Below are 12,288 nucleotides of genomic sequence, written 5' to 3' on the forward strand. Positions count from 1 at the left end.
CTCATGCCCACACTGATATGGGAGAAGTGTCCCCAGTGATCCACCAGTGCTTGCATAACCATAGAAAAGTAGCTGTTGCAAGATGTGTGGCTGGTGCCAAATCAGGGATGTGCTGTATATGCCCTACCACAGTTTGGGTACCCTAGAGCTGCAAATATATCCATGATAGCCTGAACATTGCCTACAGTCGCAGTCCAGTGTAGCAGGATACAACAGCCCTACTCAATTGTATGACAACAGCCCGCACTGTGAATTTTACAACTCCAGAATGATTTTCCATTGACCAGCTGCAGTTCGGCACTGTAAACTTCCACAGTTAGATCATCCCTTGCTTCTGAACTGTAAGTGCTGGTCTCAGTTTTGTGTCCTGCGTGGGAGGGCTGAAGCAAGATCAGCACACAGATCCTGGAAGATGGCCTTTTGCATCAGAAAGTTCTACAACCACTGCTTATCACCACAAATCTGCATTACGATGCGATCCCACCTGTCTGCTCATTTCTCAAGCAGCGCTCCACACTCTGCAGCTGATCCATGAATCCCAACAACCTTAAATTGGTTTTCGCTATGTCCCTTAGCAATCTGTCCTCAAATAAATCGTCATGTCCCCAGTTGTTATGATACTTCCTACAGCTCTGCAAATACTGGAGGAGTCATTGGTTCTGTGTTTGCAATGTTCACGACAATAGTGCAGAGCTGCATGGGCTCCATGCTTCTGTCAGAGATGGTGGACAAGTGCTGCGTGGGTTTGTGGGATTTTAAAAAAGGCGTGAAAATTAGGGATAGGGATGGCATTATGAGATGGAGAAAACTGCATGATGGGAACTTGACTCCCCCAGGTCCCAGAGTTCTTTGTGCGACTCATTTCTACCCGATAACACATTGCAAAAATCCCCCAAAAGGTATTGCACGGGAGGGTGGTGCACAATGCTTAATTTGTGCCAAGGCTTGCTATGGCTAAGCCCTGGTACCTCTAGGCTTGGCAGTTCATAGCCCTGGCATCTCTAGGCTTGCCAAATCAGTTACGAAAGTAAAAAAATTGCCTGAGCCCCGGCACCTCTTTCATTTCAAATTAAGCACTGGTGGTGTGTGACACATTAGGACACCTACCCATGGTACACTGCACTTTGCATTGAGATAAGCATGCTTGATGAGTATACAAAGTGCCAAAGCAAGCAGACAAGTGTGCATGCTCACAAGTGAATACCAACTTCAGTGGCTTTATGCTGACATACCTTGCACTGACCAGTCTGTAGTGTAGACCTGGCCCTAGTGATAACTGATCAGACCTTCCCCTTCTTACCTGTTCCACAACAGAACACAAACAAGACTTGTGAAATTGAAGGGCAGTAAAATTTAAAATCAATAAAAAGGAAATAACCCTTTACAGAGCATACAGTATAATCAATCTGTGGAACTGGTACGGAATGAAGGAGGATACAGGAAGGGATGGACCAGTGATATGATCCAATTTGTTAGGAGGGGGGGAAAATGGACTAGACAGACCAGTGGTCTGATGCAATAAGGCAATTCCTACATTCCTATGAATCCCTCCCAAAAATAAAACAAACATCAATTATTTCCCCCAGCAATCTAGAGAACTGGACTCTGCCTCTTTCCAAGAAATATTGCATATGTGTAGGGGAAGGGAAGAATTCTGCCCCTTCTCATAGGTGATCTTACCTTCTTGTAGGTGATCTTGGTCTGATCTAGTGAGTCAAAGTCTGACACATTCATAGGGTGCTCATACTTCTGTGCAAAGCGGCATATCTCCTTCCTATCTCTGTCTGCAGCAAGAAGATAGAAGAATGAGAATACTGAGGGGCTGAAGAGCATGACTGAGGCCAAAATGACACAAACCAGGAGAATTTCAGCTGAATCAGAAAGGTGAGGCAGCATGCTACTCTCTACCCTACTTCATTCCAGTGAATAAGAGTGAGGATGAAGGGAGGCGGGGGGGGAATGGATGTACCCTTCTCCGCTATCTCAGTATTAAAGAATCAGTTAAGGTACTGGCTCAAGGAAGTAAAATGGCAAAATTATGGTGACATCCAGGTTATATATCAAATAAGAAACACTATTATAGGAACAGTTACCTTTCCAACAACATATGGGGGAAAGACAACCTTGCAGTTAAGGCACAGAACTAGTAGCCATGAAATCTTGGTTCTATCTTGGTCCTGCCACATAAACCCTACATGACCTGGGAGAAATAATTTAACCTCTCCCTGCCTCAATTTCTCCAGCTTCAAAATGTTTCTGTACTGCTTCATAGATTCCAGGTCCATAAGGGACCTTTGTGATCATCTAGTCTGGCCTTCTGTATAGCACAGGCCATAGAAGTTCCCCAAAATCATTCCTAGAACAGGTAAAATATCCAATCTAGATTTAAAAAATTGCCAGTGATGAAGAATCCACCATGACCCTTGGTAAATTGTTCCAATAGTTAATTAATCTCACCGCTACAAATGTATACCTTATTTTCCAGTCTGAATTTGTCTAGCTTCAACTTCCAGCCATTAGATCATATTATACTTTTCTCTGCCAGAGTGAAGAGCCCATTATCAAATATTTGTTCCCCATGTGGATACTTATAGACCAGGGGTCGGCAACCTATGGTACGCTTAGCCTGCTGCCGGTCTGGGGTTCTGGCTGCCAGCCCCTTGCCAGCCAGGGTTCCGGCCACAGGCCCCGCTCACCCTGCTGCCAGCCTAGGTGAACGGAACCCCAGGCTGGCAGCGGTCTGAGCAGGCCAGCGGCGTAAGATTAGCATTTTAATTTAATTTTAAATGAAGCTTCTTAAACATTTTGAAAACCTTGTTTACTTTACATAAGACAATAGTTTAGTTATATAATACATCAGGGGTCGGCAACCTATGGCACGCGTGCCAAAGACAGCATGCGAGCCGATTTTTAATGGCACGCTGCTGCCTGCCAGGTCCCAGTTGCTCAGCCCGGTGCCAAACCCAGGCCTGGACCCTGGCAGGCAGCAGCATGCCATTAAAAATCCTGCCAGCCCTGGCCCACTCTTCTCCGCGCCCCCACCCCCCGCCCCCGACAGGATGAAGAAGCTTGGTCCTGATGGCTGCTGCTGCAGGGCAGACAAGCTCCCCCCTCCCCCGCCTCTTCCCCCAGTGTGCTGCATTCCTGTCCCTCCTCCTCTCCCTGCCGAGGATCAGCTGATGGCCCCAGCTGATGGCCCTTGCGTGGGAGGGGGAGAAGAGGAGCTCCCTGCTCCCAGGAGAGGCGGAGAAGAGGTGGGGACGGGGTCTTGGGGAAGGGGGGTGGAATCAGGGCATATCCCATCCAGCCCCCTGCCGTGAGCCACTCTGAGCAGGAGGCTGGGAGAACCCCCACGACCCCAGCCCACACTCCCAGCCCTCTGCCCTGACCCTTACATCCCCCCCCCAACCCCCTGCCCTGAACCCTGCACCCCCTCACACACAGCCAGCCCTCTGCCCTGACCCCTGCACCCCCCAAATACCCCAGCCTCCTGCCCTGACCCTTGCACCCCCCCATGACCCCAGCCCTGACTCCAGTACCCCCCACACATACCCAGCCCTCTCACACCCCATGTCTTGACTCATGCAACCCCACATTCCCACCCCCACCCTGAGCACCAAACAGGAGCTCCTGCACCCTTCCACATTCCCACCTGCACCCCTCGCACCAAATGGGAGCTGCCCAGGTAAGCGCTCCACACCCAAACCTCTTGCCCCAACCCTGAGCCCCCTCCCTCATTCTAGCTCCTGGCCAGACCCTGCATCCCAGCCTGCTCCTTCAACCCGAGCCCTGTGCTCAGTGCATTCCCACCCTCAGCTCAGTGCAGAGAGAGAGGAAGAGAATGGGCTAGAACCAGGGAGAAGGTAGGTATCCACTCTATGTGGGCAGGGCCGGGATCCCAGACCGGCAGCGGGCTGAGCGGGGCCGGCAGCCGGAACCCTGGCTGGCAGGAGCCAGCGGACTGAACCCCAGACCGGCAGCGGGCTGAGTCACTCAGCCCACGGCTGGTCTGGGGTCCCGGCCGCTAGCCCCGCTCAGCCCGCTGCCGGTCTGGGGTTCTGGCTGCCAGCCCCTTGCCAGCCAGGGTCCTGGCCGTAGGCCCCGCTCAGCCTGCTGCCAGCCTCGGTGAACGGAACCCCAGGCTGGCAGCGGGCTGAACGGGCCAGCAGCGTAAGATCAGCATTTTAATTTAATTTTAAATGAAGCTGCTTAAACATTTTGAAAACCTTGTTTACTTTACATACAACAGTAGTTTAGTTATATAATATATAGACTTATCGAGAGAGACCTTCTAAAAAACGTTAGAATGTATTACTGGCACGTGAAACCTTAAGTTAAAATGAATAAATGAAGACTCGGCACTCCACTTCCGAAAGGTTGCCGACCCCTGTTATAGACTGTACCAAATCACCCCTTAGCCTTCTCTTTCTTAAGATAAATAGATTGAGCTCCTTGAGTCTATAACTATAAGAGATGTTTTTTAATCCTTTAATCATTCTTGTGGTTCTTCTCTGAACCTTCTCTAATTTATCAACATTCTTCTTGAATTGTGGGCACCAGAACTGAACACAGTATTCCAGCAGTGGTAGCACTTGTGCCAATTATAGAGGTAAAATAACCTCTCTACTCCAACTCGAGATTCCCATTTATGCAGCCCCAGATCGCACTAGCTCTTTTTGGCCACTGTGTCACACTGGAGCTCATGTTAAGCAGATTACCCACCATCATTCCCAAATCTTTTTCAATCACTGTTCCCAAGATAGAGTCCCCCATCCTGTAAGTGTGGCCTGCATTCTTTGTTCCTAGATGTATACATTTAACCGTATTAATACCCATATTCTTTGCTTGCACTCAGTTTACCAAGTGATGTAGATTGCTCTGAATCAGTGACATGTCTTCTTCATTATTTAATGCTCCCTCAATTTGTGTGTCAGCTGCAAATTTTATCAGTGAGGATTTTATGTTTTCTTCCAGGTCATGGATAAGAATTTTAAATAGCACAGAGCCAAGAACTGTCCCCGTGGGAACTCACTGGAAACATATCCATTCAATGATGATTCCCCATTTACAATTCCATTTTGAAGCCTACCAGTTAGCCAGTTTTTAATTCATTTAGTGTGTGCCATGTTAGTTTTATCAAAATATCACGTGATACCAAATCACTTCACAGTAGTGTTACAAGGCTATATTCATTAATTTTTATGAGGTTCTCAATTACTGTAGGCATGAGTGCCTTACACATGCCAATGGAAAAATACATATGCCAAAACATTTAGCTCTTAGTAGTTTAGGGGGAGCTGATGCACAATCTGTGTTCCAGGTTACCGGGGGTTCCTTAAATCAAAACAATGAGATTTGCTAGTGATGTATGTGACACTGAATATTATTTATCATATCTATACTGCATTATTCTCACACCACTCATTCTGGTCCCAATGCTGCAAATATTTATGGAAGTGAATAGCCCCATTGAACTCAATGGAACTATCTACATGCATAAAGTTCAGCATGGGCAGGGCTGGCCTTAGGGAAAATGGCACCGTAGGCGAACTTGTATTTTGATGGCCCTGGCCCCCATGGGTGTGGCACCCCCCATTGCCCCTGGCCCCCCATCCTGCCTTCCCCCCTAACCGTGCCCCCTTCGCTCCAAATGCCTGCTCCCCCTCCCGCACCCCTATTTCCTGCACCACTTCACTCCCAACCTCTGCCCCCCTCCTGTACCCCAACACCAGCCCCCCTAACACCTGCACTGTGCCCTCTTCACCCCAACTCCTGCACTCCCCTCCTGTGCCCCAATTCCTGCACCCCTTCACTTCTACCCCCTGCACCTCCCTCCTGAGCCCCTAAACCCTGCAGTATGCATGCCTCCTCACCCCAACTCCTGTCCCCTAATGAGCCCCTAACCCCTGCACTGTGCCCCCTTTGCCCCTAACCCTTGCATCCCCCTCCTGCACTTATGTTGGGAAACTGACCTGGATACACAAAGCAGCTGGCATTGCTGCTTGCTCCCCCACTGGACTGCTACTCCTCCTCCCCGCAGCCCTAGGGGTCTGTGAGCAAGGAGATGTCAGGGCTTCCTGTATCCAGGTCACTTTCCCTGCGGGCTGTGTAAGGGGAGGGCAGGAGAGCAGCAGCTCCTGATGCCTCAGCACAGCCCAGGTGGGGAAGTGACCTGGATGCAGGGAGCCCTGGTATGTGTGTTGCGGGGACTCTGTGAAGGAAAGCGTGTGTGAGTTGAGGGGAGTGTGTGTGCTTGAGTGAGTATGCTGTCTCTTTAAGAAAGCACTCAGGGTCAGGAGCCTGAACGAGGCTCGTTGGAACACAAGCAGCTGCCAGCAGCTCTGGACCCAGAGAGGCACCAGCACACACAGATTCCCCCTGTCCAGTCACCCCAGCTTAGTGGAAATTGGGTACACAGGTGGGGGAGGAGGAGGACACCCTGCCATCAGCCCCTCTCCCTCCCACAGAGCAGACAGGAGGATGCTCCCAGTATAGACGCCGACTCCATAGGTGCTCCCTGCCCCAGCTCACCTCCACCTCCTCCCCTGAGTGTACCTTCCCCACTTCTCCTTCCAGCGCTTGCCCAAGCTGTGGGAGGGAGGGGGGAGGAGCAGGAACAAGGCATTGGAGCGCTCAGGGGAGGAGTCGTGGTGGGGATTTGGGGAAGGAGTCCAATAGGGGCAGGGAGGGGGCGGAGTTGGAGCTGGGACTTTGGGGAAGGGGTTGGAAGGGGTTGGAATGGGGGCAGGGCAGGGATACAGTTGGGGCGGGACCCACCGGTGCCAGGAGAAGTTGGCACCTATGGCTCCCAGTCCGAAGGGAGGAAGTGGGGGACAGGAATAGCAGTGGCTGCACCCGTGGAGCAGGGCGGAGGAGGGGCATCCCTGCTCCAGAGGAGTCACCTGGCTTGAGGGCTGGTCGTCCAACTGCCCCCTGCAGCTCGGGTCTCTCCCCATGCCCTATGTTGCTGCTCGCCTGCCTGCCCTGCTGCCTCCATCAGCCCAGCTGGCCTCTCGGCAGCAGGACAGGTGGGAATCCAAACCCTGTGCATGGCGCCCCCTTGGGTGGGCCAGCCTGGGCAAGGGCCTGTACAGCCCACCCCAAAGGCTGGCCCTGAGCGTGGGCAGAAGTATTCACAGATTCAGGGCCTAAACTCCCCCAACCCTGTCCCAATTATTCACTGGGCTCAAAACCTGTCATTGATTCTCTGCAAGAGGTGTCTTTGTTTGTTTCAAAGTCCTCATCAGGAATCTAGAGCGGTCTCCAGGACATGAGGGCACACACAGTTTGTACATTCAGAATTTCAAAAATTACATGGTAAAATTACTTTTTGCTAGGGCAAATACACAAGGAGGACATGAGCTGCTTGAGATGCCAGGGGCATTTCAACCTGGAGCTTGCAGGAAATGTCCTAAACTCTGACTCCATTGGAAGGGGGATCATTAATACCCCAGTATTCATTGGCAGGAAATGTCCTGATCTGGAGCTCCTTAAGCTGTACTCATCTCCCCAATAAAACCCCAAAGATATGTAATTAGAAAGCATGTGTGCCTCTTTCCCTGGATGTCTTGAAGTGCTTTTTCTCTCTTCTGAAGCTCTTCTGTCCAGAGTATCTCTTTAATGATTCCAAGTCCTCAATCACCTTCAACAATAACAAAAACAACAGCAATTGGTGTTAGGGATTAATTCCACACTAAGTTTTGGGGCTTGGGAACAAAAGGACCCCGGACTCCTAAAGCAGCTACTTAAGCTCAAATGTTTTCAGTTCTGAAATATAATTCTACAATCAATTAACTTTCTCTTGCTTCCTTTTTCTGTTATTACCTTTCGTGCCATTGCTCTTCCATTCTCTTTCCTCTCCCTACTACATACATACCTACACACACACGCATGCACAAAATCCAGGTAATTCACAAAATCCCCATTCAAAACTGCAAGATTCTGTTCTAATTTTGGGGTATCTGCTCTATAATTCCCCCCCTTTAAAGGACTAAGTAATTTCCAGCACCTACTCTCCTCGGAAGCCACTGTTAGGAGGCCACTGTTTTGCAACATCTACCCTGCTGGAATGATGCATTGCCCAAATGTACCATTAGGAGTCACTCCTAAGTTACTCCTGGGGGAATTCTGTGCCAAAAAATTAAAAATTCTGCAACAAAAAATTAAAGATTCTGCAAACAATATTTTCAGATTCTGCAAAATTCTGCATATTTTATTTGTCAAAATAACACAATATAATCACACCAGTTTCAATTATTTTTGGTCATTCATTTCAAACTACCTGCCAGCAAATATGTCTGTAACAATAAAGACAATAAAAAAAGATTCAGAAAATATTTTTTGACAAATAGATTCCTTACTAGGCATATTTATACAGAACTCTGAGTAATAATTCATTTAAACTACAATACAGAACCAAATTTCCTGCACTTCCCAGAAGCCATGCAAAGGCTGGGGGAAATCAAGGGTAACGGAGGAGTGAGAGAGAGAGAAATAATTGCTGGGAAGCAGCCTGGGTGTGAACTTTGAGGGTTGTTGGGTATGGGTGGGAAAAGTATGGAAGAAGTTTTTTTCGGGGGCGGCAAGGGACTGTTAGGGAACTTCCCCCATGCAGATCCTGGCTGACTCCTAGCCTTTCTCAGTCAGACATAAGTGTCCCTCTGCCCCCACTCAGACACGCCCCCCCCGACACCCCGTGTGTCCTTCCACCTCCACTCAGACACCCACTCCCCCATTCCCACATGGCCCTGTACCTCCTGCCCATGTCTCTGTGCCCCCACTCATCAACCCCATGTCCCTATGTGGCCCTGCACCCCATCCCTGTCCCCATGTGTCTCTGTGCCCCCACTGAGCCACTCCCTTGTCCCTATGTGGCCCTGCACCTCCCTCCCCACTGTGGCTCTGAGCCTCCACTCCCACTGAGCCCCTGCCCTAGTCTGTCCTTCCCCACTAGCCCTTATGAGGCCCTGTCTGACCCCCCAGCAGCCCACACTATCTGTCTCCCCATAGTCCCTGTCTCCTAACCTGGCCCTACAGAGGCTGTGAAGAAGGCTCTTTCTCTTCTCTAACTGGCTGGGACCACCTGTTGTGTCCTATTGCCACAGTGCCCTCTGGTGGGCAAAAAGCAGTACTGCAGAAGTTACTTGCTGCTGGAAGCTGCTGTTGTGTTCTATTGCCGCAGCACCTGCTGGTGGGCAAAAGGCGGAACTGCAGCAACTTTTGAGCAGAAGCTTTTTTCTGCACAAAAAAATAAAAATATGTATGGCTCATTAATCATGTGTGCGCAGTGGTGCAGAATTCCCCCAAGTGTACTAAGTCTATGCTTTTCCTTGCATATGCTGCAGCAAACTGTCTTTACTCACCAGGTCACCAGTGTGGAATTTTTCCAACTCCAGTCGCAAATGTGCAATTTTCTGGTTCACTTTCTGCATACTGCCAATTGGGCACACTGAGAAGGTAGGTATGTTAAGGAACCTCTTTGGAGAGTATTAATAAGTGTAACAAACCAGACAAAAAATCATGCTGCTACTCTTTTTCTGATACTTTCTCTATTTGCTGCTATTTCTCTTCCATATTTTCTCTCTCTTTGACTTGTTTTCCCTTGTCTCTGCAGCCCTGACTCATCTCACTAACTACACAATCCAAATCTTTCAGAAAAGCCTCCAAACCTGTTGCAAATGGTATCCGTTGTTAAGGAAAAGTTAGCATATGTGACTCCATTTTGGTTTGGGGCCCACCATTGTTTAAATGCCAGCACATCATACACCAGGAGGAGTGATCCTTAGATACTGAATCCCTGTGAAAATCCTCCTCCTTGTCTCCAGCCTGCCTTGACTCCCAGTATCTGGTTTTTGTCAGTCTCTAACTCCCTGTCTCTTGGCCTTGATGTGAGGCCTCCCATCCTGATAATAAAGGTTACTGATGCATAGCTTTACGACCATGCTGTGTAATTAACATACTGGTATAGCACGAGGAATGCACTAAGCAGGTATAGGTGGTAGATAAGACAAGGGTTTGTTTATTGGCTAAGGTTTCCGATGCACGAGGGCAACATGCTTTGCTAAAAAGTATATAACCTTTGTATAATCTTTATTCAGGGTCCCCTCCTGGCTAGCAGCGTAATAAACTTAGTGTCTTTTGGGAACTCTGCAGTTGTGGACTTTGTTTCTGTGCCTCAGCCTAGATTCGAACTGTGCGTGACCTATCAGGTATAATTCGCAGCATTGGTGTGCGTGTCCTACCAGGTGTAATTCGTAGCAGTTGTGTGCGTGTCCTACCAGGTGTAATTCGCAGCAGTTGTGTGCGTGTCCTACCAGGTGTAATTCGTAACACCGTACAGTGGAGCTGCAGACTTTGGACTACCAACAAAATGTTTGGCAAATTGGGGACCTCTTGAAAAATTAAAAGGGAAGGGATATTTATTTTGATTTTGCCTCAAAGAGATGCTTCTCATAGGCTCTAGACACCCTGCCATCCATTAAAATACATTCCATATCAATAAATACAGTCTGTACCCCATCTTCACCCTTTTTACAAGACCATGATAAATTTTGTACTAAGTATGCCTTGTGAGGTATCATTTCAAAAATTCAATTTGCTTAACATTATTGTCCTGGTAAAATATGTGTGGCAAAATTACATGTCAAAAATTATAAGATTCTACTGTATAATATTGCTGTAACATGATCCAAATTTAGAAAAGCAGGCACAAACCAGTTCATCAAAAAGAAAAGACAAACCAACACCTTATCCTGGTGTCAACAAAGTCAAGTGGACCATCACCTAGTTAAATGGCCATTCTGTGGCAGGAAGAAATGTGTAAGCAAGAACTTTACATATTGACAATAGAACAACTAGGGGTTCCCATGTAAACAGAATGGCTATCACCTGCACCCCAGCTGGAGATAATCCCCACACAACATAAATTACCTCTCTACTCTACTCCTTTGCTCATGGCAGCAATGCCTTAAGAGACACTGAACTGAGGAAGGGGTCCTGGCCTAAAAGCTTCTAGCCATTAAAGACTACAAAGAGCAGGTGATGAGAAAAACCTTTGCTTAGAATCTACCTAGCTTGGTAAATTACATACTAGTTTGCATTTTATCTTTTTATTTTCTTTGTGACCAAGTCTGACTTTTATGCCTCTTTACTTGTAATCACTTAAAATCTTTCTGTAGTTAATAAACTTGTTTTATTGTTTTGTCTAAACGAGCGTGTTTGGGAACCTCCACTTGAGATAACAAGGTTTGTGCATATCTTTTTCTACTGATGAACTGACAGACTTTATATGAGGTTGCATCATCCAGTAGAGAGCTGGGCAGTATAAGAAACATTTCTGGGGGAAGATCTGGGACTGGGAGTTTGCTGGTATCGCCCTGTATGGAATTAATGGGTGTCTGGCCAAAGCATTAATGTAATTCAGCTGGGAGTGATTTTTGCGTGCTAGATGCTGTAGGTGAACTGGCCAGGAGTGGTTGTTCTCCCAACAAAGCAGTGCAAAGGCACCTCTGATTGGAGAACTGAGGGGACACAGCTGTTCAACAGTCTAGATTGTACCCTGGGTGATGTCACAATAACCTTCACAGCACAATACATCAGCCAGTCATCAAGAAATAGAACAGCAAAATCTCCCCAACCATTTACTGACAGTCAAAAAGTTTGGTCTATTACAGACCAAGTGTTGATGAAACAAATGAAGTCTTACCTCTCCCTTTCCCAGCATCTGAGCAGTTCTTCACTGCTGAAATCTCAGCATCATGCCCTTATTAGAACAGCCCAAACTGTGGTAGGTTATGTTTAATTGGCCAAGTGAAGCAATCCCTCACACTCAACTCAATGGCATTTCTTTGTGTGTCTGTAACATGATCATTGTTGAAAAATCACATTTCATCAATTCCAGAATCTCAGGGACTCCTCTCTCTAGGTATCAATGGGCAGAACCCTATTGATTTTGGTGAAAATCAGAAAGTTAGAAAAGCTTAATTGCCATTAAAATCCCTATTTAGTCATTGAGGATGTAGAGTGAGACGGTGACCTCATCATTAGAGTCCAGTTACGGTTAGTAGAGCCCTTAGCTGCCACCCCCTGCCACACCCATACACTGAACAGAACCCTATTGATGTTGATGAAAATCAGAAACCAAAAAACAAACTGATTTTAGAAACCCCAAAAGCTTGATTTCCATTAACGTTTACCAAAATCAACAGAGTTCTGCCCATCGTGGGGGATGGGGGCAAGGGGCTTGGCTGGAGTGGAAGCACAAGATGCACATCTGGGTGTACAGCTTGG

At 47.8% G+C, this 12,288-nt stretch overlaps 2 protein-coding genes across 2 annotated transcripts in view; both read right to left on the minus strand.

Moving 5' to 3' along the window:
* Positions 1-12,288, minus strand: part of DMC1 (DNA meiotic recombinase 1) — an 85,033-nt gene that overhangs the window by 70,931 nt on the left and 1,814 nt on the right. The window lies entirely within an intron of this gene.
* The window catches only part of FAM227A (family with sequence similarity 227 member A), a 46,920-nt gene that overhangs the window by 32,608 nt on the left and 2,024 nt on the right, over positions 1-12,288 (minus strand). Inside the window, exons 4-6 of the mRNA XM_084627862.1 lie at positions 9,363-9,448; positions 7,552-7,642; positions 1,681-1,784 (exon numbers count right to left, since the gene is read on the minus strand). Of these exons, the coding sequence (XP_084483988.1) occupies positions 1,681-1,784; positions 7,552-7,642; positions 9,363-9,448 (281 nt within the window). The remainder of the gene's footprint in view (positions 1-1,680; positions 1,785-7,551; positions 7,643-9,362; positions 9,449-12,288) is intronic.

The sequence above is a fragment of the Lepidochelys olivacea genome (genome assembly GCF_965140295.1).
Source record: "Lepidochelys olivacea isolate rLepOli2 genome assembly, chromosome: 1".
Taxonomy (NCBI): domain Eukaryota; kingdom Metazoa; phylum Chordata; order Testudines; family Cheloniidae; genus Lepidochelys; species Lepidochelys olivacea.